This window comes from Penicillium bovifimosum, assembly GCF_028826915.1.
Source record: "Penicillium bovifimosum strain IBT 22155 chromosome Unknown utg000006l_segment0_segment0, whole genome shotgun sequence".
NCBI lineage: Eukaryota > Fungi > Ascomycota > Eurotiomycetes > Eurotiales > Aspergillaceae > Penicillium > Penicillium bovifimosum.
Window position 1 is genome coordinate 1,440,018 of NW_026622715.1, and position 23,106 is coordinate 1,463,123.

The 23,106-nt window shown below is 50.4% G+C and overlaps 7 protein-coding genes across 7 annotated transcripts; 4 read left to right on the top strand and 3 right to left on the bottom strand.

Moving 5' to 3' along the window:
* Nucleotides 1-22: 22 nt before the first annotated feature.
* Nucleotides 23-2,179, top strand: N7515_008198 (uncharacterized protein; the record flags this gene model as incomplete). Its single annotated transcript, XM_056668942.1, has 1 exon — nucleotides 23-2,179. The coding sequence occupies one exon, from the start codon at nucleotides 23-25 to the stop codon at nucleotides 2,177-2,179; it is 2,157 nt and encodes a 718-aa protein (XP_056518772.1).
* An 875-nt stretch (nucleotides 2,180-3,054) lies between these two features.
* On the bottom strand, nucleotides 3,055-3,554 carry N7515_008199 (signal recognition particle 14 kDa protein; the record flags this gene model as incomplete). The annotated part of the gene is made up of 2 exons (XM_056668943.1): nucleotides 3,055-3,429; nucleotides 3,528-3,554. The coding sequence occupies 2 exons, from the start codon at nucleotides 3,552-3,554 to the stop codon at nucleotides 3,055-3,057; spliced, it is 402 nt and encodes a 133-aa protein (XP_056518773.1).
* Nucleotides 3,555-3,801: 247 nt separating this feature from the next.
* On the top strand, nucleotides 3,802-6,529 carry N7515_008200 (MIF4G domain-containing protein; the record flags this gene model as incomplete). The annotated part of the gene is made up of 2 exons (XM_056668944.1): nucleotides 3,802-5,284; nucleotides 5,340-6,529. The coding sequence occupies 2 exons, from the start codon at nucleotides 3,802-3,804 to the stop codon at nucleotides 6,527-6,529; spliced, it is 2,673 nt and encodes an 890-aa protein (XP_056518774.1).
* Nucleotides 6,530-6,731: 202 nt separating this feature from the next.
* Nucleotides 6,732-8,146, bottom strand: N7515_008201 (uncharacterized protein; the record flags this gene model as incomplete). The annotated part of the gene is made up of 2 exons (XM_056668945.1): nucleotides 6,732-8,078; nucleotides 8,132-8,146. 2 exons carry the CDS (start codon nucleotides 8,144-8,146, stop codon nucleotides 6,732-6,734), a joined length of 1,362 nt encoding a protein of 453 aa, XP_056518775.1.
* A 398-nt stretch (nucleotides 8,147-8,544) lies between these two features.
* Nucleotides 8,545-9,936, bottom strand: N7515_008202 (putative monooxygenase; the record flags this gene model as incomplete). The annotated part of the gene is made up of 2 exons (XM_056668946.1): nucleotides 8,545-9,629; nucleotides 9,690-9,936. The coding sequence occupies 2 exons, from the start codon at nucleotides 9,934-9,936 to the stop codon at nucleotides 8,545-8,547; spliced, it is 1,332 nt and encodes a 443-aa protein (XP_056518776.1).
* A 1,953-nt stretch (nucleotides 9,937-11,889) lies between these two features.
* Nucleotides 11,890-17,334, top strand: N7515_008203 (uncharacterized protein; the record flags this gene model as incomplete). The annotated part of the gene is given in 7 exon segments (XM_056668947.1): nucleotides 11,890-11,937; nucleotides 11,969-12,188; nucleotides 12,317-12,710; nucleotides 12,728-14,530; nucleotides 14,550-15,387; nucleotides 15,579-17,246; nucleotides 17,275-17,334. 7 exon segments carry the CDS (start codon nucleotides 11,890-11,892, stop codon nucleotides 17,332-17,334), a joined length of 5,031 nt encoding a protein of 1,676 aa, XP_056518777.1.
* A 719-nt stretch (nucleotides 17,335-18,053) lies between these two features.
* On the top strand, nucleotides 18,054-21,428 carry N7515_008204 (DUF3638 and DUF3645 domain-containing protein; the record flags this gene model as incomplete). Its single annotated transcript, XM_056668948.1, has 2 exons — nucleotides 18,054-20,094; nucleotides 20,146-21,428. The coding sequence occupies 2 exons, from the start codon at nucleotides 18,054-18,056 to the stop codon at nucleotides 21,426-21,428; spliced, it is 3,324 nt and encodes a 1,107-aa protein (XP_056518778.1).
* Between the last annotated feature and the right edge of the window lie 1,678 nt (nucleotides 21,429-23,106).

Consider the following 23,106-nt stretch of genomic DNA (forward strand, 5'->3'; position numbering starts at 1 on the left):
CTATTGATTGCGTCCATGAACCATGCATGAGCCTCCAAGTGAGCCAGGTCAGACACAGTCCCTTCGCCGTTCCATTACCCTCCCAACCAAGTTAAACCCACTCGCGCAACGTCGCGCGAGTGTCCCGAATACACCGGAACATGTGATTTTTTACCATCCTTTTGCGAAAATCGTGCATTTTTCTCCAAGAGCGCTCGCCCCTATTCCCTCTAGTACTACGCCATCCGACTTCGACTACCCCGTTGACACCATCGAAACACTGCCTTGGCGCTCTGCGACTGAACGAACGGTCGCAACAGCACCCTTGAGACTGGAGAAAATCCATGGCTCCACAGCCTTTCTGAAATGTGGAAATGTCGTCCATGCGATCCTTAAGAACTCGCAGTGTTGGTGCGTCGATGGAGTGTCAAAATTTGTTCTGCGCATCCGCCCTCTTACATACTACCGCATTGAACTACCATACGAAACAGACGACGATAAGAGTTTGGTACAGGACTTGAAGATTGCGTTGCCAACAGTCCTTCGATATGAGGTTACGCCATGTCCTTTCATGCGCGCTTTCAGTGTCGAGCTTCCTAGCGACGCGATGGCGCCTCGGCGCAAAAAGGCATGGCGACCGAAAGACCGGAAAGAAGGCGTACCAGGTGTTCTAGAGCCTTCGCGAGAGACGCCATCTTCATCTCCAGCCAGATCTCCAGTCAGATCTGATTGGGTTGATTCGCCAAGCACTGGAGATGACACCGACGGTAACTTGACAGATGACAGTTGCTTCACTTCGAACAAAGCCAATAGCACAATCCTGGAGACTATCCCCGATGACGGTGAATCATCTCCCATCGAAACGTCAGGCCCTTCCGTATATCATGGACCTCCTCGGCGCTCAGTGACCGAGATCCCGCAGACATTTACCAGCCTGCTCGCGAAGTTCGAGGCTACACCAATCACAGAAGATGATCGTCTTTCTGTCCCTGACACAAAACCTGAAAGTGTAACGAGTACTGGCACTGCACCTAGTGATGTTGCACCGCAGATTGACCACCAATCGAAGGCCACTACGAACCCACTCAAAGCTGATCTTCCAGCCGACGACGCAGCCAAAGCCGCGCTTGAATTTAAAGCGGCAGTGGATACTGGTTTCACGACCGAAGACCAGCCTGCGACTGAGTCTGCACCCGAGCCTGAGGTTCTGTCACGACAGCGGTCAGACGAAGTCGCAGTGGAAGTAGAACGAGTTCTGGAGGCCGAAGGTCCACAGGAAGCTGCATCACAAGGTGAACGTTCCACTGCAGTCGAGACCGACCAGCCCATTGAAGAAATTCCGCCCCAAATGGCTCAGTCTACTGCTGGACTCTCAATAGAGGTTGATGACTATGATACTTCCTTTGCGTCCAGTCCTGAATCATTCCACTCTGCTGAGCCTCAGTCGCCAGATTCAGTTTCGACCCATCCCACATCTGTGGGAGGCCATGACCTGCCGGAATCAATGGATACGTTCCATCTTTGGAGCGCGAAAGAATCAACGCCTGCGAGTCCACGCCAAGAATCTGAGTACCAGAAACTCAATGTTCCCCCGTTTGATGACATCCCAAGGACAACTGGGGAGCAATACCCTCCGTCCATGAACATCCCAAGTTGCAATAGTTCGCCCAATCGCGCCCCGGATGCCTTTTCGGATACTTCGCCATCGATGATTCGCACAAGTAAAGAGCCCCCACCCAGTTTTTCTATAAGTGCACCTTCGGCCGTCAAGATGCATCATCAGGCTTCAGCCAAGCCTCCTACATCAAATCCTGACTTTAACCACATGACCACCGAATTTCGGCGCCGGGCAAAAGCCACAAGAGAACGCGAAGTTTCTCCTATGCCTCCTGCCTCGGCATTGTACCAGCCCCCCGGGGATGATGCTTCATCCTTCATTTCTAAGGCCATCACTTTAGTATTAATCCCTCCAGCGTATCTTTTCATCATTCTCCTTCATATCGCTGCGCGCGTTGCTGTCAACCCAAACTCCCAGCCGACTATCACTTCCACTCCGAGAAAGTCGGATTCTCGTTCCCAGCACAGCAAGAAACCCTCAGTCGCAGTGGACGACTTCAGCTTTCCACTTGAGCCCCAGTCCTCTTCAGAGTATGAGGATGCCCAGGCATGCAGAAAGCTCGACCCTTGGGATCTCGACTAGTCAGATGGCCGAAACGCCTAGTTATCTGATTAACCCTGCTATCCTTTCCACTTGTTTGTTGGCACTGGTTTTTCTTTCTTCTCATATCACGCCCCTTTAATCTACCCCTTCTTTGTATCTTTCCCTTCCTACGAACCATCTCAATGGTTTTATGATTGATGTTGAACTGCACGACTCATGGGTGGACATATGACATGCTTTGTAATATAGGTGACGGGACAATTGCCGTCCTGGGAAGGACTCACGGAGCGGCCTGTACGCTCAACGCATTGTTAAGGCTGATCGGCCTATGCGATTGCATCTTACCTTTCTGTTCTTTCACTATTGCCTGCAGCGTTACTGAAAGCTATCCAGGCAATGGCCTAATCTCATGATAATCTAATTTTGTTTCTTCAGAGTTCTATCCCTAACAATACCTTCTGGCTTTAACACCCTCTTCCTATGAGATGACCGGTAAGAACACAGTGATTTATAATCTCATTAGCACTGCAGCGTAGGGATCGTGGAGGAAGTGGGATTTACGATCACATGGGAAGATGGTGGAACTGAATGAGCAACAGAAAATCAAACTTGCGGTTCTCTATCTAAGCAGATGGCTCAACGACCACTGCGCGTTCGCTTTTAATGCCAAATCTCATTTCTTTCCCGCCCCATGGAACTCGTATGAACAAACACAGCACTTGTAAATCGCAAGCGTAGGGGGATATTTACACTTGAGAGTTGAAAAGTAAGACCGAGAAAAAGAAGCCAGAACCGCCATCAAACGCCGGCTAATGCATGTGAAAAACAAGGCCATCAAACACCATCGCATGTCAGTTCCAAGCTGAGTACACAACGACGATGGTATCATCTGGTAAATCAACCAAGCAGCAGATCTAGGCTTTCGTGGCCTTGGCAGCTCCGCCCTTGGTTTTGGCCTTTCGGCCTCGGCGATCTCGCTTCTTCAATCCGGTCATTCCTGCCTTGCAGACCTCAGCATAACGGGTATAAAAGGCCTCGAGATCGCCCGGGGTGACGATGGTTGAAAGCTTGATCTTCGTCGACTTGTTCTTGACGATCTTGCCATCTTTGCTTGTTGACTTAGGGTTTGGCGCATTGGTGTTTCCGTCAGTGGCTCGGATGAGAATAGACGGCTGGGTGTTGGTGGTGGTGGCACCGGGCACATCGATGAGAGGCTTTTGTGTGAGATATACCGAGCCGTGAGCTTGTTGGGAGGTTTTAGAGAGGAGGTCGGTGAGGGATTGAAAGAACTAAAGGTAAGCGGTGTTAGTGATATGTAGCTTGTATTTCCGGTCATTGTGTCGCATGTGGGGAGGTAGCGGACAGGTGAACAAATATCAAGATTTACCTCGTCATGTTCCAAATGCGGCGCCATATTTGGAAGAACTTGTGCAAGGCGCACGAGAATTGAGCGACTTGAAAGCTGAAGCAGATGATCAACACGCAATTGACAGCTGGGAACAACTCGCAGTGGGGGAGAAACTCCGATGTGGGCGCTGTTCCGCCTTTGCTTTGGGGTGGCAGAAAAGTGAAAAAAGTTGCCGACCGCCCGGAGATGTGCCTGAGATCGCGGACTAGGATTGAAAACTTTCTGAACGAACAAGATATCTCCGAGGAACAGAATGCCCCGTCCTCTGCACAATACGACTGCCTTGCCTCGCGACCTCCGGTCCGAGCTTGGAATCCGCGATAACTACGGAGAAAAGAAGCGTCGCCTCAATGGGCCCGCCTCACGCAAAGAACGCCGCCAAAATGAGCGTACGCAGAAGAAGTCTCGACATGTCGCTCCACACAGCAAGAAAACGTTTGAGCGTCCACTGCAGCGGCCTCAACAAAAGCCTCAGCACCAGGCAAATGTACACACCAACGGGAAACTCGATCCTGACTCCGACGATATGGACCTCGACGAGGAACCTCGCGCGCAACACACGCAGTCGAAATCCGGGAAGGAAACTGAAAAGAAACCCAAATCTATCTTGAAGAAGGCCACAGTGGAGCAAGAAGATGTGTCGGCATCCGAGTCTGACTCTGAGTCCGCTTTTGGCTCAGGAATCGACCTCAATGAGGATGAGGATGAGGATGAGGGTGAAGATGACGAATCTGACGAGGATGCCCTCGATGCTGAATCAGAAGAAGATGTTCCATCTGGGGGTCATATACCAGCATCTGTCAAATCAAAGCTAGCACAAGACGATGCCGAAATCGCTGCGCTAGAGAAGAAGCTTGGCCTCAAGAAAGGAGGCAAATTACCAAAGGCCTTCGAAGAGGATGGTCTGGATGATCTGCTTGGAGACCTTGGCGGCGGCGGCGGTGATATCTCAGAGGATGAGAGCAAAAAGCGGAAACGAGAAGCCGATGACTGGTTACGGAGCAAGAGACAGAAGGCGAAGAGCATGCAGGCACAACAACCTGACAACGATGATAGCCATAGCGCCGAGGACCTTGATCTTGATGAAGAGATTTTCGGTAGTGGTGATGACGACGAAGCTGTTGAAGGCAGTGACTTTGATGGCTTCGATCAGGAAGAGACTAAGGAGCCCAAAAAGAAGGAAAACCCTTATATTGCCCCGGTTACGAAGGCCGAGCCAACAGCTCAGAAATACATTCCTCCTTCATTGAGGGCACGCTCCGACCCCGAAAGTGAATCTCTTACTCGACTCAAGCGCCAGGCCCAAGGACAGCTGAACAAGTTGTCCGAAGCCAATATGCTCTCGATTGTTGCAGAGTTCGAGAAGCTTTACCGCGACTACCCACGCCAGCACGTTACATCTACCTTGATTAGCCTGTTGATGGGCCTCATTTGTGAGAGGGCAGTTCTCCAAGACACCTTCCTCATCTTGCATGCGGGTTTCATTGCGGCCTTGTACAAACTCCTTGGTATGGACTTCGGCGCCGAGGTAATCCAAACGATTGTCGAGACCTTGGATGCCGATGGCGACGAGCGTGGGAAGTTCCAAGGGAAAGAAGCTATCAATCTTGTCTCACTCTTGTCGCAACTGTACAACTTCCACGTCATTGGTTCTTCATTGATATTTGATTACGTTCGTCTCTATGTGAAGGACATCACGGAAACGAATACCGAACTCTTGCTCAAAGTCATTCGGAGTAAGTTATATGTGCAACACCCAATTAACTTACAATCCCTCTAACGCATACACAGATTCTGGCCCTCAACTCCGACTAGATGACCCATCGTCACTCAAGGATATTGTGCTGCTCATTCAGCCTGCGGTCGCGAAAGTCGGCGAGGACAAACTTTCTGTTCGCACAAAGTTCATGATCGACCTCATCACAGATTTGAAGAACAACCGCTCGAAGGCCTCGGCTGCAGTTGGTGCAGGCATCACCACGGAACACATCACCAAAATGCGCAAGATTTTGGGTTCCTTGAACAGCTCTCGTGTCATTCGTGCATCAGAACCTATCAACATCTCGCGCGATGATATTCACAACTCTTCCAAAAAGGGCAAGTGGTGGTTGGTCGGCGCAAGCTGGAAAGAGGACCCCCTTGTTACCGCACAGCGGGAAATGTCTAGCACGCAAGAGACGCAAACCCAAGTCGAAGATGATGAAAGCGACACTGAGCCTAATTTTGGAGACCTCGCACGGGCCCACCGCATGAACACAGACGTCCGACGTTCGATCTTTGTCGCTATCATGTCAGCCAATGATTTCCAAGATGCCCATGTTCGACTCATGAAGCTTCGCCTCAAGCGTGCACAAGAGTTCGAAATTCCCCGTGTCCTCCTACACTGTGCCATGGAAGAAGAGGCTCACAACCCATACTACTCTCTGATCGCGCGCCGACTCTGTGGTGATATGGGCCGACGTATCAAGATGTCATTCATGTTTGCGCTCTGGAACGTCTTCAAGAAGATGGGCGAACGGGGAGATATGGACGAGGACGAGGATGACAGCTTTGACCCCGACGACGAAGAGAATGGTGTCAATATGAAGTCCGTGGTCAACTTGGCCAAGATGTTCAGCACTCTCATTGCAGATGGCAGCTTGACCTTGGGCATTTTGAAGAACCTTAACTTTGCATATCTGCAGCCCAAGACTACGACATTTGTGGAAGTCCTGATCATCAGTCTCATTCAGCAATCCCAAAAGGCCAAGAAGAAGAAGAAGGGTTCCAAGACCGTCACGACAGATGAGCCTGAGAAAAACGAAGAGGCTTTGATGCAAATCTTCCTGCGTGTCAAGGAGACACCACACATTGCCAAGGGCTTGATCTATTTCATCCGGAAGGTTGTCGCGAAGACTGACATCGTGTCTTCAGAAGAACTAAAATTAGTTCGGTGGGGATGCAATGTGGCTGCAGATGCCCTTAAGGCTGTTGCCGACTAACGATTGCATATAACACTAGCCAATGCATATAGAATATACCCAAAGCGTTTCACTGGTCGTGATCTGTTTCCGTGACATTATTTCGAACGTCGTTGATAAAAGGGCTACCTAAGATTCAGGACCCTCGCCGTACAGACGAAGCACCTCCTACCTATGATACACTAAACTATACACGTATAGAGCCAACGTTCGGTCGGCGAATTCAATCAGCTGTTTCCACGAGATCCCATTCCATGGCTACGAGCCAGACCTCTTTCGTCTCTCCGTGTCCACCCTGTTCGGTAGGATCACACCTCGAGGCGTCGCCATATATCCGCCCAGGTATCACAGGTTCACCATAGTCTGTGCCAAGCTCCAAGCTCCAGTTAAGCCCTCTGTAAATACCAACTAGGTCCCCACGCCGTATTTGGGGTGTCACGGCAGAGTCAGCGCGCGAAGGCCCCATAATCATAATGTTCACAGCAGGATCAGAATCCTGCCCCTGCACACTGTTCCCAGTAACGACTTCGGCCCGGAGAAACGCGACACAGCCACAGCCACTAAGAGCCGACTGACTGACCTGGACCACACGCGCTGCCAGGAAATACTTCGCTAACCTTTCCAGCGAGGCACCGGCCACCTTCGTCTCGGGGCCTTGAGGTAATAGAGGCCTGGGCACCTGTTCATGCTTCGCCCCCATTTCCAAAACCCAGCCGCGCACCTCAGCAGCCATTCCACCGGGAACATAACTAGCACCGGACCGATTCCGACCACGACGATGCAGAGTGCGCGCGGAGGGAGAAAATGGCGCAGGTATATCTTCTGCGTCCGGCTTTGGAGACGGCGAGCGAGGCAGAACAAATACTGGTTTCCTCCTCTCGGGCGGCGATATGCCTGGTGTGGCTTGCTTGAATTTGGGCGCGGATTGGCTGCTAGGAGGCTTTGCCGCTGAGGAAAGCATGAAGCGAGGACGGCCGCGGAACGGTGTTCTCGTTCTCACATCTGGAGTTGAGATGGGTAGCGCGAACTGGTGTGTTTTAGGCGCTGGGGTTCTTTGCGTGCCACTGTCCAGTACATCGATGTCGCCAGCCAGAGCATCTGCCGCGTCGGGGGGCGATGAAGGTATTGGATCCAGTTGCGTTAATGCCGACGGCGTGCTGGCATCGACACGACGCCTTTTGTTGCCCTCTCTGGTTGTCGCAAACAGCGCGTCGTACTCAGCATCCAGGATGCCCGGTGTCTCCGGCTCTTCCGGAGGAGTGCTATCAATGGCATCATCTAGTAGCTCATTGGCATTTCTCGCTCTGGTCCCAGTATGTCTTGTAATGTCGACATCGTCAGAATCCTCGATGACGTCGGGCTGGTGCGGGCGAGTGGTACTATGTGAGGCTAGCGGGTCACGCGTGACTTGACGCGTTGAAGATGGTCCATCATCGTCTATCACGTCGAGGTCATCATCCGCCTTCTGTGTTGCACTCTGTGATAGCAAAAACCGAGGTGTCGGGGCAAACTGGGGGCCATTGCGGCGCGTCGATGGGTTTTGACGGGAGAGGCGGAACGGTGATGGAGTCTATGAGCAGATTGGTTAGCTGAATATATTGAGTGACCACTGTACTGGCGTACTGCTGGAAAAGGCATTTATCTGAGGTGATCAGAAGCCCGGAAAGGACCCCATGGCGCTGCTCCGATGCTTGAAACTGGTCGGATGTGCGAGTTGGAGGTTCGCGTCGGTGCTGAGCGCGGGGCGAGATCGGCCATCACGCAGATCCATTTGCGGCTCAACTACTACACAGTACAACTTCGTGCGCACCCAAGGATGATGATTGACCAGAGAGCTAGATTGCTGAGATTACACTGTGCTGCTGTGCATTCAAATATGTCCATTTTATTCATTTCATGCATTTGTCATATATACTGGACGCCGCGAACGTTCGTTCGTTAAGCAAGCTTTGAGAGACGGGGTGTGATGTCCCTGCGAGGACCAAAAGAACATTTAGCATCATGTTCTCCAAGGCTGATGCAATATGGAATAATGCCTACATCTGCGAGAAGTACTCATCAAAGTTATCCGCCGCCACCTTGGTACAGTCAAAGCCATAGATCTCACGCTGCACATCGGCATCGGCCCACTTATCAGGCACAGGTCCCTTGCCCGTCCGGAGGGCGGCGAACTGCTTGTCGCGCTCCTCCTTGGCAGCACCCTCACCCAAGTGCAGGGCACGGCCAGCAGCGGTAGCCATCTCAACCAAAGCCTCAGCGCGGCTCTTGCGAATTTTCTCGTACACACGGAGAGCCTTGTTAATGGACTCAGGGCTGGTATCGGGAAGCTTAGAGAGAACGACACCGATAACAGCGCCGTCCTCAATAGCCTGGGCAGCACCCTGAGCCAAGTGAGGCAGAGTAGGGTGGCAAGCATCACCAACCAAGGCGACAGAGTCGTGGACCCAAGTAGGAAGCGGCTCGTGGACACGCAACTTCCACTCGCAGACCTCGCCTTCGGGGACGTAGTTTAGCATACGCTGGACCATGGGGCAGAAGTCAGAGAAGACACCCATCATGGCTGGCTTGGAGCCCTTGGTTGTATAGGTGGCGTTTGTGGCCGCTGCGAAGTTGGTATCGGGCTGGGTGGTGGAGAGGTTATAGATAGTGTTGTTGGAGACGGCGTAGGCAATGATGTGGCGTTTTGCGCCAATCCAGCGTGTGACTCGGTTGCTGTTAATTAGGGCCAGAAGCTCGGGATCGTCTTTGATCTGGTCCTTGTGGATCATGATCCGGTAGGCGGCTTGTTGTGTGTCTTTAACGCCAACGTCTACGCCCAATCGCTTTAGCATTTCCACACGGGTCACGCTCTTGATACCGTCCGCAGAGAGGAGCACATCGCATTCGACCTTGAACGGAGTTGTACCCTCGGCACGGGGTACAGCTGTGAATGATGGACGGGGACCGAAGTCCACTTGTTCTGCGATGATTCCGAAGTGGAATTTGATCGAAGAGTGCTGCTTGCAGCCTTCGTATAACCCGTTGGCTAGTGATGCACGGTGGCCAACCATGTGCTTATATCCATAAGTCTTTTCAATGTATCGCAGATCCACATATGCATGCTCCTTGTCCGTTGCACCCTCTGCAGACAAATGTTAGGGTCCATGGAATCAGCTTGGTAGTATCGTCTATCAGTACATACCTCTCACTGACGTCTCCTCGATATTCACGGCCTCTGCCTCAATACCCTTCCAAACACCAAGGCCATCCAGGACGCGGGCCATGTTAGGCGCTAATTGAATACCAGCCCCTACGAAGCCGAGGTCGCTGGCAGATTCATATACATCAATGTTCTTGAATCCCTTTTGAGCTAGGGCTAGGGCAGAGGTCAGACCACCCATTCCCGCGCCCAGAATGGCGACTTGTAGATCTTGGGGAGCTTTCGCCATGGTATCGGAGATGTGCAGAGAACAAATTGTGTCTGTGGTGGCCGGTTCGTCTATACAAGCCAGATTCGGAGGTATCTAACACTTGTCTATGAAAGAAATTCGAAGAAAATCCAGCATGAAAACCTATTTAAAACAGTACTCTTAAGGGCACAGCGGCCGATGCTGCCGAGCAAATTTGTGCCTCATGGGGGTAGCGGAGTAAGTCTTTGCCGCTTCTCCCACTTTCTCCCCACAATGTGGCTCGCTCGGTCTGGGGATTTCACCACGCCCTGGTTGGACTTTAGCCGCTTTGGATCTCCATTTTAGATCCTGAGAGGGGGCAGAAGATTATGAATGTCATTAATAATATTGTCGGCTATGCAGCTTGTGGTTCGGAGGTCACACTGCAGGTCAGCCATATTGCCGTGACTCGTGGCCAATCCGCATCTCGGGATCTCGGCCGGCTGGCTTTTGATGCCGAACGATCTTGATCTTGATGGAATGGTTGACTGTTGGATCGCATTCTGCCGTCTGCTTTCTTGTCCCTCTGTTTCTGTAGTTATTTGCTACCAACGACGCCCCCTGGTGATCTCGAGGGGTTCCCGGCTTCCGGGCTTCCCCACACTGCTCTACTTTGGACTTGACCCCTGGTGATGCAGCTCATCTTGGAGAGACAATCCGACTACCTCCAATACAAGTGATGCTGATATCTACTTGGACCTGGTTGGGGAAAGGATAACCCAACCGTCAAGAACATGCTGCCATTAGACAGTGACATATCCAGGAGCTAGAGCCTAGGTAGGTCTACCTACTTTTCATAACAGCATATATCTGACTCAAGGTTCAAATATCTACAAGTAGGTTCAGCAATCAGATTCAGCTGCATGCCACTGCCCGAATGTCTATGATCCTTATTCCGAAGATGAATGGCTAAAATGTCTGGTAAATTGATGATGGTGAAATGGAAGCGACAAAGCGGCGGGTTTCACGCTGCCCCAGATGTGTGACTCAACATCCAATCAAACAGGGCATACCCCGCAATCTTCCATGTGGCGCTTCCACAGTACTGTAAGTCTGTAACTCACCGCATTAGGATTAGCGTATATCGATCTACTACGGAGTACAGTACACAGTACAGTACGTAGTGACACTTACCTTGATAAGCTGGTGTCATCTCCCACAGTCGTTCTTTCCTCCGCAATATACTTTCTCGCCGTTACTCTTTCCGCAACATCTGAACCACATCTAGCACAAGGTTCCTGTTTATGGCCTAGGGAGGCCTTATCCCAGTGTATCCCAGTCTGACAGATTTTCTTACAAGAGCGTCTTAGAAACATCTATAACTGAGGTGGATGGAGGATGTCGGGATATATTCCCTTGTGACTTGGCGGCCTGCATCCTTGCGTGCCGCTCGGCGTTGTGACCGCCGAGGCCCGCCCCGGTACCTAGGCGGCAGGCCTGGCCGCCCGAGGGCCGTGGTGTCACGTGTGCGATCCAGGGGTATTTATCCCTAGACCTAGACACACATACATTAACATCTATCTACTATCGAATACACTTCCGCTTCATAAGCACAGCTGTCCACTGGTCTGTGTACACAGGACCTAGCTGGTGATACCAACAGAGGAAGAACTAGTTATCTGGGAAGCCTCCCAACTTCCCAAGTCCTTATAGCTATGCCTCTATCACGTGACCAAACAATTTACCTGAAGCGAACTAGCAAAAGATATCCCATCATCCCATGTATGGGGAGTCTTCAAGAGGCATGATGGTCATGTTTTCTCTTCTTAAACCTTCGTGCGTTGTTCTGCCCATCTTGCATCACTATTGAGTCTATTGTCATCAAATCACATTTGACTCAGTTGATAGTCAGACTACTTAAGATTTCTGTTCCCCTTTCTCTTCTTCCTTCTCGGAAAATCTTTACATTGAACCCACCACTCACTCATCAAACTCCCGGGCTGGCATTTAAAGATGTCTCATTACCCCGCCATGGATCTCGACGAAGAGTTGTTCTCTTTTGTGTTCCATCATATATTCTTTCCAAAAAAAGCTCCCACAGGAGGCCGAGGAACACTTGGACCGGCTGGAAATCCGCATGGTCGCAGTTATCCAGGCTGTTCTACAAGAATTCATTCGAAATCTTACACCTGAGTCACAGCTCCAATGGGAGTTCGCTTACAATCTAGTGGATAGCTGGATCCAGATGCACATGGACCAGGGTATCTCACAGCAGGGTCTAGAAACAGAGCTCTCAAACTTAAAATCTGGTGGTAAGTTGGATATCTTACTTTGTTGTGGCTGGTCGAGATGGCAGTCCAGCTACGCTACTTCTCTGTCCTGACTGAGTTCTACCCACACACAACATATCCCCCGACACGAGTAGAACTGACTTAGCCAGGGGCTCTCGCATGTCATATCCGAGCTCAGAACTGTGGATGGGTTGCCTATTATGATAGAGAGAAAGACTCTCTGCTCATTGACGCTTTCGAGGTATCCTGCGAAGATGCACCGGTACTTTCCTCTTCAGGGGGACTCATACGCCACTTCCCGGGAGTCAGCGTCGCAATATCCGGGCACAAACTCAATGACCCCTTGTTCTGCTCCTATCTGGCCTCCTCCGTCTCTCAGTTAGCATCTGAGGAGGTTAGTGATATGGCGCCAAAGACCACAAAAGCCAACACAAAGGTGGATGAACATCGGGAGACCACCCATCCAGGTCTCATAACCGAAGGGTTGATGACGGAGCTGCTCGCACTCGGAGAACATAATCAATATCCTGACAAGATCCTGAAGTGTGTACGAGATGAAGTCAACTACTGCTCCGCTTTACTGCCATGGAGGCGCTCTCCCGCTCTCCAGCTTGGCTTGTACTTCGAGTTGCCCTTCAGGTAGTCTTGCGGCGTTGCTTTGCCGAAAACGAGGACCGGATGCAATACAAGAATTTCATACTATTTCTCATGGCAAGGCTTTCAGCAGGAGCCAATATCTACAGAGATCCAACCAACGCTGTGGACTGTTGGGCAATAATACGTCAACGGCTTGGCCGGCGGATCTTTAAGCTGGGGCATGACGTTTTCCCATTTGTTGCCGAGGAAGTGACATTCACAAGTAACCATTTGCTTGACAAACTGAAGTGCATTCAGACCCAGATCGGAGCGTCTGATGGGGCTGATATTCCATTTGTTCCACCATCAGCCTCACCAGAAGACCTGCACATGTCACTAGTCAACTCCAGACCCTACCTTCAAGCTAAGATGCGTTTGTCGCCCGAGAAAGTGCGAAGAACGCGATTTGACCCAACTGATAAAATCAACTTGAGTTGGAGCGATGGGTTCCCCGTTCTGAAACACGGCTCGGTAGCGGCACTCGGTGAATTTGAGGAATGGGTCGAGGAACATCTGCAGTCCTGGTTCGAGGCCCAGCCCACTTCAAAATATGAACAAGCGTGTCTTAAGATTGGAGATGCGATTGAGCAATATTTCACACTCGCGCAGTTAAAGTATCAGGCCGATCCACGGGCCACGTCACTTATGGTTTTGGTGCTGGTGGAGCTGTGGGCTGTTCTGGACAAAATTGCTGTCCAAATCTGTCCCCTGTTGGAGGCGTTCTCGCCGGAAGTACCGCAGAGGTTTCTCGAACCATTACTACTTCCTAAGATGAGTGAAATGAGACGAGCAAGAGATATAGAGCACCATCTCAGCACACGACACGAAGAAAAGGTTGAAAATTACCCGAGTATCTTCAGTGATCCAGAACCAAATTGCTTTGGTGCTCAGTACTTTGACCGCTCTGACTATCACCAAAAGCTCGAAGTCAGCATTGAAAAGCACGCAACCCAACTCCGGGAGCGCAAGTGGTTGGAATGGAAAGATTTGCACGCGGAGTACAAAGAGCTACAAGACCAGGCAGCGCAACTGGAACATCGGCATCATTATGGCTACAACCGGAGGCGCCGATTGGTTTCCCTGACTACTGGTTATGAAGAGTGTTCCATCATTGGCAAAGCCAATCAACTCTCCATTGAAGTCTACGAATGGCCGCTGCCTCCAGAAGATATCGCTCGAAAATGCGCTGTATTTGAACTCGACATACCCATTTGGTTTGCTTCCTGGCGTAATGTGACCTGGACACTGGTTGATGAACTGCCGCAAAGGCCGATGAGCCCGGCAGGCAACGTGATATTCAAATGGCTCAACTACACCGGAGTCAACGAGTTCAAGGTCAGGCGGCACTCGAAGCTCGAGTTGGCATCGAATAGAAAACCCTGGGGTCATACTCGGGAACATCGCAGTCTCCCTGTGACATTTGAGGTAGTCTGCCCAGAGAACGCGCTTCGATTGAGGCTTCTTGACAGTAACCAATCTGCCTGGGTCAGCAGTCAGACTGAAGTACCAACAGTCAAGACCATGTGCACTATTCAACTACCTCCCGGGCCATATTCCAAATTGCAATATACCGTCAATTCTCCTTCCCATCACCAGAACGAAGTTCTCGCGAGCCAGGCAGACTGCGATAGATTGCTTGACTTAGATGAATTCATTGCGTACGGATGCCTTCGTTCTGGTGAAAACGTGCAATGGCATAACATCTTGCGGGAGCTGGCTTCTTCAGCGTTATCATTGAATGAACAGTCTGTTGTCTCCCTCATCCAGCAAACAGCCTGGGAGCTTGGAACACCATCCTCCAACCCGTACTCCATTCGAAGTTACCCATCGAGCCTTTGAGGATATTGGTTTTGGAGACCGTCTCCTTCAAACCTTGCAAGGCCTACTGGAGGCTATAGAGAGAAACTGGAACGAGTATTGGACGTTCGAGCTCGTCGTTACACTTGCGGTCCGTACATTGGCTTTGTCAAATCAATCGCCGTCCCCTGAGAGCGTTATCAACTTTTTGAGACAGTGCCGGCAAGTGGCAATGGAATGGTGTGACAGCCTGAGCGAAGCTCTTTCGACCGATCAAGGGGAGGATGTTGGGAAAAAGCAGCAGATCATACTTCGAGTTGCATCAATCTGTCAAACGACTTATGATGTCGAGCGGACTCAGATGTCTCAAGTTATCAGCAGCTCTCAGGACCTCTTTTGCTTTGTTCGATCCTCGCTTCTGCTCTTTGAGAACGCACCTTCCGAGACTTGCAAACTTCCCGGTTCGGTCAAGACTATGGTAGAGAACTGGCAAAAGATCGCGTTTCGGATAAGAGAAAGCGTGAAAAACTTGATCATGACGCATCCTTCTGGACTGAATGAAGCTATACACCGTGGCATCAGCTGCCTTGAGATATCGGAGCCCTGGAGTATCTGCGAAGGATCGAACACCTCGGTAGCTACCAGAACTGGAAGTACTTTCACAGGCTTTTCACAGCATGTCCATTTCAACTATCTTACGGGGGAGATTCTGGTAGATGGATCCCCTCCAGGAAAGCTACCTCGCAGCTATCTGAGCGACCCCCTTTATCAACGGCTTTTTGGATCGGTAAGTCTACCTGAATTATGATCGAATGTACACACCTGTGTTAATCTGATGAATACATAGAGATCTCTTCCGGTCATCCCATCGAATCTGCCTGGGGCGTCCTTTGTATCGTCACAGAATATTGAAGGCTTTGAGGTAAGACTTTCTGAACCCCACTGATTCGACCATGGCACACTCACACAAGTGAAAAGGTTCATTTCGGGATGGCAGCAGGGGAGTTCTTCATCAAAACTCGGAAGGGCTCTCAAATACTGCAACTCATACCGCATGCCGTGTTCCAAGAGGACTTCCCCAGACCATTTGTCACTGAGTACTATCATTGGCTGAATCTGCAGACTGGCGCTGTCGTGTTTCGTCCACTGAACCAGCCTTGGAAATCTTGCGAAAGCAATTGGCGTTTGTCATTTGATCCTCAAATGCCTGATCAAATGCTCATGCAGGCGGGGTCGAAGACCTTGGTCGATATACGCAGCCGACCTTTCGCGCTACTTGGCGGTATACTGAATGTACTTGACAAGACCGAGGAAATTATACTGGTGCAGACATCCACGGGAATTCTAGAGGCAGAACTGAACCGCCTGCGGTTGAAGTTCTTTGTGAACAGCGACGGACGTGTGGTTTCCAAGGAGTTTGGTGCTTTCGTTGACTCCACGCAAAGGATCGGCTGCTTGTATGGGTTAGTGGATAAACTTGTCCTCGTCGATTCTTCGAACGCTAGATGTGTGATTGTTCCCTACGGCGAGCCTATCGTCGCTCGAAAGGGTTACCATGTTTCGTTGAAAGTCAATCGACCGGAAGGGGGTCGTGTGAAGTACATGGTTTATTCTATGGACACTCACCTCCAAATTCTGCGATGCTCTGACAGCCTGGCGGCCATATATCAAGCATATCTGCATGCGCTCACGTCCTTTCCTATCCCTGATCACTTCACTCACCGTTCGGGCACCGCGGAGGCTATCCGTATCCTACGTCAAGGGTGTTTGAGGTCCTCGTTTCCACTCAACAATGACTGCATCAGGATCCTCAAAAGCATTGCTGCCCTCACCCCAGTCCGTGGATTCCACCCTCCAAAACTCTGTGTGATGCAGATAGTTGCATGGTCTGGTGTCCTAGGTCAACTCGCTCAGGATGATGATTTCCAGCCCCTGTCGCTAGAAATTCTCGAGTTCGCTGATCAATTCGCGTCATTTCACGGCACCAAGCCGAGGGCACAGCATGTTGCATATGCAGGCAGTACGAATCTACTTAACCGTGCTCGATGTCGGAACGAGCAATTGAGATGCTCTGAGGTCCGTGGGCCTCCGTCTCTATACACGAAGAAAACATACCTCTCCCGCGATCAGGACGTCAGGAGCCCGCGCAGCAACCGTGTGTATGAATTGACAGCTCTGGTCAGAGACTGGCCTTCAGCAGTGGATCATTCGTCTAACATTGTGGAGACAATGAGGAAATTCACAAATGTCTCAACCCACTCACCCAATTTGAGCGACTCCTCCTGCTCTCAGCTTATGGGCTTATCGACCGAAAGAGACTGGGTAGCCCTCTACAACTTCTGTCGCTCGAAATCTCGATCTCGTGACACCTATTCTTTAATCTCCGTTTTGGCTAAGGTCGGTTTCGGTGGCATCATTGATCAATCTGTCCTTCTCCAATTACTCTCGATTGCTTTCTCAGCAAGTTGCCGTGAGATTCCTTGGCCATGCAGTCAAGTGACTTCTTTCGATCTGACGAGGGGTGAGGACTTCAACATCAGGGAGATTGAAACCGCAATCTGGGAGTGTTATACGCCGTTCACACCTAGCACCAACGGCACGATGCCAAACCAACATAAGGAGTGGGCTAATCGGAGACTCCATGTTGTACGGTACTTTGGACGCTATATACAAGGCCAGTGGCCTACCAGAACTCCCGGACTTCCACCCCAAAGCTCAGTTCCATTGGCTATGAGAGAAGCGGCACAGCAGAAATGTCAATCTCTTTGTGATACCTGGGTTCGGAACGGTGCATTCCTCAGCTTCTTGCGACAAGTGCAGGACAAGGTCCCCCCCTCAAGCAATGGGAATGCTAAGGCGCAAGCCATTCCCAATTCCCCCACTTGTGGCAATGATGCAGAGTACGGCCTATTCATGCCTCCCGGAATCATTGAGCTCATTCAAGAGTCTCCGCTAATGGGTCATGAGGCTGAGTGTGTCTCATTTACGTATCGTGGGGCGTCGTTGATTCCGAGGCCGACGCCCGAGCTTCGGGCACTGGCGGAGTACTTCAAGACTAATTCGGACACATGCAAGCAAAGTTATGGCAATGAGCTTGAACGTAGCATCCAGGCCTTGGAGGCTCTTTCGAACTCCGCAGCTGAAACGAAGGGCTCTGAAGGATCTGTATCTTTCGACTGGCAAGAAGCCCGGAGTGAGATAGTCTCCCATCAACAGGGCCTCGAGACTCAGAGGGACGCACTCTGGGGTGTGATTATTGCAGCCTTGAGAGACGGATACTCCACAGTAGGGTTTGATACTGTCTGTCCCTCCATCACGGTTTGGTCTGTTTTGGCCGTCTTGGGCTCTGACCAGTGGACCATGATTCCTGATCAATGGAGGTTATTGCTTGTAGCATTCGGAAGATCAATTTCCACCTTGCGCCGCTGCTAGCGATTAATCTCTTGTATCGATATGCGAGACCTCGATGGGTTCTTCAAGGAGGCAGAGAATCCAGGCTATGAGGGGTGGGAACCCTCGGACCATCCAACTTGGCTGCTTCTTGAACTTGAACAAAACATTACAATTCGGAAACGTCAAGTGGAAGTCGCAGGTCAGATGATTCAACCAGATTGTGATGGAAATGCACTCCTTCAGCTTAACATGGGCGAGGGTAAAACTACTGTTATCACGGGGATGACGGTTGTACACCTGGCAGATGGCCGAATCCTTGTCAGGCTTATTGTCTTGAAACCTTTACTGCGCCAAAGTGTAAATGATCTCTCTCAGCGACTTGGAGGCTTGATCAATCGTCGTATCTACCATATACCTGTCTCCCGCAATACCGAACTCGACGATTCGACGATTAGGAAGCTGCACTCAATATATGACAAGTGTCTTCGAGATAGGGGCATTCTCATTGCCCTTCCTGAACACATACTGCCTTTCAGGCTCCTTGGTCTTGATGCTGCAGAAAGCACTCCGAATATCTACCCTTCACTGATCAAGTTCGAGCATTGGCTACGACTAAACTGTCGAGATATCATTGACGAAAGCGACGAGGTTTTAGACACCAAATTTCAGCTTGTTTACACCATGGGTACGCAGAAATCCATAGACGGTCTCGGCAGTCGTTGGGAAACAACACAAGACTTGCTTCACCTGGTATCGACACAAGCCAAACGCCTGCATCAGGATGATCCGAATTGCATTGAGGTGGATCAGACAGGTTATCGCTATCCGCTTCTGCGGTTCTTGAAAGACGATGCAATTGGGCGACTATTGCGTTATATCCTACAGGCGATCTTGGAGAACGGGATCCCTGGTCTACCTTTCAATCAATGGACTACAAAGGTCAAAAACAGCGCATTGAAATTCATCAAAGACCTCGAGCTGAGCAAGGAGGATGAAGCCACCGTTCGTGACGAATTCAAGGATGGTGTATTTATCACCAAGCTGCTTGTTCTACGAGGGCACTTTGCATATGGCTTACTCAGATTCTCACTTGCCAATAAGCGTTGGCTGGTGGAGTATGGTCTTCACCCATCGCGGTGTTTGATGGCTGTGCCATATCATGCGAAGGGTGTCCCGTCTGAGAATGCGGAATTTGGACATCCTGACGTCGCAGTAACTCTGACTTGTCTTAGCTACTACTATGAGGGGTTGCAAGTGAAGCAGCTGAGAACTTGTTTCTTGCTATTGTCCAAAGAGAATGACCCTTCAACGGTGTATCACAACTGGGTCGCCCCATGTGTTCACGATCTGCCCTCCAGCCTGCGAACATATTCCGGCGTGAATCTAGAGGATGGCATGACCTTCAAGATGGTTTTGTTTCCAATTCTTCGCTACCAGAAAGAGATACTTGATTTTTACCTCTCTCGGGTAGTCTTCTCCAGAGAAGCAAAGGAATTCCCACGGAAGCTCTCGTCTTCGGCATGGGATATTCCTGCACAGCGAGGTCTGCAATTGACGACTGGCTTCAGCGGGACAAACGATAACCGTTCTCTTCTGCCACTTTCGATTTGCCAGCGGGATCTCCCAGATCTCCTGCACACAAATGCCATGGTTCTCGGCTATTTGCTGCGAGATTGCAACAGGCAGTGTGTCCTGGCGCAGGATGAAAAGGGCCACCAGCTTGGTGTCGATCAGCTCTTGAAGCTTGTGCTATCTTGTGGTGAACGTTCATCAACAGCGCAGCCTGTGCGAGTCTTGATCGATGTTGGGGCCCAAATTCTGGAAGCAGGAAACCAATCAGTTGCCGAGAAATGGCTGTCAATAACACCCGACGACGAGGTTAAAGCAGCCATCTTTTTCAACGAAAATGACGAACTCATGGTGATTGATCGCGACGGACTTATCGAGACTCTTCAGTCATCTCCATTCCGGCAAAGATTGGGAGCTTGCTTGGTATTCCTTGACCAACACCACTCGCGGGGTGTCGACTTGAAGCTTCCAGCCACGACCCGAGCTGCGGTCACCCTAGGGCCACGACTAACAAAGGACAAGCTTGTACAAGGTAAGTAGTATCGATGGACTCTATATCAACATGTTACTGACGTTATTGAAGCCTGCAATAGACTCCGTGGCCTCGCGAAGCGCCAGTCACTACTGTTCCTGGTGCCCCCCGAAGTGAGCCACAATATGAGGTCCCTGTTGGAGATCTCATCTGACCGTGACTTCACTTCGGCAGACGTGTTGAGGTGGTCCATGCTCCAGACATGCGATGCTTTAGACAATCTACGGCCGCTTTGGGCCAACCAAGGACTCCAGTACTATCGGAAGATCGCTCTTTGGGATTTGCTCGTGAAAGACGTGAAAGAGAGCAATCCCCCAACGCAGGTAGCAATCGCTATGCAAGAACCCGAGGGAAAAACGCTCCTACAGCACTACTTACCTTCCGATGCTGACCGAGTGAGTGCCTTAGACGACATAGCGCCCGATGATCCGAATATTGAAGAAGTCCGGGTACTATTGGACGCTCTACGCTCTACTACAGGCCAGGCTGTGAGATCTGCTTATCTTCACGAGGAGCAAGAGAGAGAGATTGCATCTGAAGTGGAGCGAGAACGGGAGGTCGCCAGACCCCCAAATTACATTCCTCACAAGCATCGACTTCACAAGGACATCGTATATTTTGCCAAGTTCGGCAAGTTCCCTGGAGATCAACCGTCCCGGTCTGCCCTTACTTTGGCATTCGAAGGCCTAACCAACACATCTGTTGGTGACACTGAATATCCAGATGGGTTAGGGCCTGGGCTCTACGCATCCTGGGATTTTATTCGGACTGTGCAAGTACGTGAGAATGATATAGAAGATGAGTTCTGCAAAGCACCACATTGGGTTCTCTCAAGTGTGCATAACAATGATCTACTCATTGTCAGCCAATATGAGGCCAATGCCGTCCTGCCTATCATTCGCCGATCAACTCACAGCAGGCTGAACATTTACACTGCACGGTTCACGAAGCCCATGCGCTCCTTTGGGAATCTGGATTTCTTTGGCATTGGTTCAGGCTGCCCCATGCCGACTCAGAGAATGAGATGTTGCCTGGAGTTGTTTGCTGGAAGTCTATACTTTGACAATTTCGAGGAATACAAGTATTTCCGGGACTTCCTAGGGCTCCTGACTGGGCACTATGAGAATATCCCTCAAGGAGGGATTACTTCTGAGGGATTTGTGAAGTTCTTCACCCGCTTTCGGCTCCGGTGGCCGCTCGATTCACCCTTTATGGTAAACCCTCTGCCCTTTTTGGCTGCTCTGGTGGACATTCGAACCAGAGGAGGTGGCTATCAGCAATCCCATGTTGGATCTGTCATCCGGGCAATCCAGTTGACCCCGGAGACCTTTTAATTGACACAATGTCCGACTGTTTACGCCTGTATCCGTTTCGCTGTTGCTGGTTGAATCATTAGTATTGCTTTTATCTTTAGCTAGTTACAAGATTATTGTATCTTCTACTTTCTGTCTCACAGTTGCCTGTAAATGCTTGTGGCCATATATTTGTACTCGGTAAAACGGTAGGGCTTAAATCAATTGTAGACTGGTGCCTCATCGACTCGTATTTCTCGATGTTGATCGGCACCGACTTCGCCAGCTGTTCTCAGAGGCATGATATTGGCTTTGAAAGGATGGATAGGTTACCACCGATGGTTCCATTGGGACTGGATAGGATCAAACTTAGTATTGCTGGTTGCTCTTGCCATTTTTCATGTTCTTGCTACATCTACAGCTTTCGTGACGTATACATGACGAGCAAACGATAGCGAAGGGAAGGAGCAAGCATGGCAGAAGAACATAAAGTGGAATTCTTCTGCGCAGCTCTTCTTCTTTCCTCTTCCCGTCTCCATCTCACCACGGGATCATCTCATCTCTTTTGTTCCTTTTTCTTCTGGCTTATAACATCGCATACAAAGCTCCCAACTTATAGTCTCGTTGATGTCCTTCTTCCTGGTTGTCTTCCTCATCTCTCCGATGGGCAGTGTCACCCGCCTAGTCAGGTGCCTAGTCAGGTGACCTTCCCAGATGTTTTAGTAGAGCAGAGATAGTCAGAATGAGAGGCATTCTTCCCCTTCTAGGTTTTTCTGTTGACAGGCAGTAAGTTTCACGTTCTTTTGAACCTCCTTATGAGCCTTTGCCGCCGCCGCCTTTGCGCCATCTTCCAGATCTCCTTTGGGTGCATCAACCAAGCCTCCTTTTTTTTCCAGACCACCTTCCAGGTATCCTTTTTGCCGTCTGTTTACTGACATTATAAATAGGGTCACAGCCCACCGGGGATCTCCATTGGGCAGCGGAGCTGCTCAAGACGGCTGGGGAAAACCCCCGAGTACCAGGCCGGAGAGCTTTCGACGTACACTACGTTTCTACGTAGAAGGGTCCTTATCCCATGACGACCAAAGCACAACCCTCACGATCCAGCAAGCCGCCCAGCGTTGCCCGCTGGTGTTCGCAAGTCTTTGTCACATGCCCGTGTCAGATCTGTGTCTTCATATCGGGGGTTCGTTGTTCGTGCTCCCTTCAAGGAAATCAATTTCGGCCGGAAGATCATTATTGCACGCACCGACGGTTTCCTGAAGGCGACCAACTCGTCCAAAATCTTGGCTATAATAGAAGCGAAGGCAGACGCTCGGAGTCGAACGAAAAAGCCAGAGGTCTTTTGGCAAGAAACGGCTGAGATGGTGGCATGGCTTATGTACGACGAGAAGCAAGGCCATAAAGACCATCGGTGAGTCGAATAGGCATATCCTCCAAGTAAATGAGTTCTGACCGTCTTTCAAAGATATATATTGGTTTCTGCAGATGGTTGTGAAATTTTCTTGACGGAGGCTTTCAAGAACCCTCTCCACATGAAACATTTGCAGAACTTCACCAACCCAAGATCAGGACCAAGAAAACGATATAACAGATTCCGAATTCTACTCCGAAATCAAAGTCTCTATTCCGGGTGCAGCTTCTTCGAACAAGAGTTTTCAAGTCCCCCGACGCCTATCCACAGCCGGACCCAACCATCCTTTTGTCAAGGAACTACGTG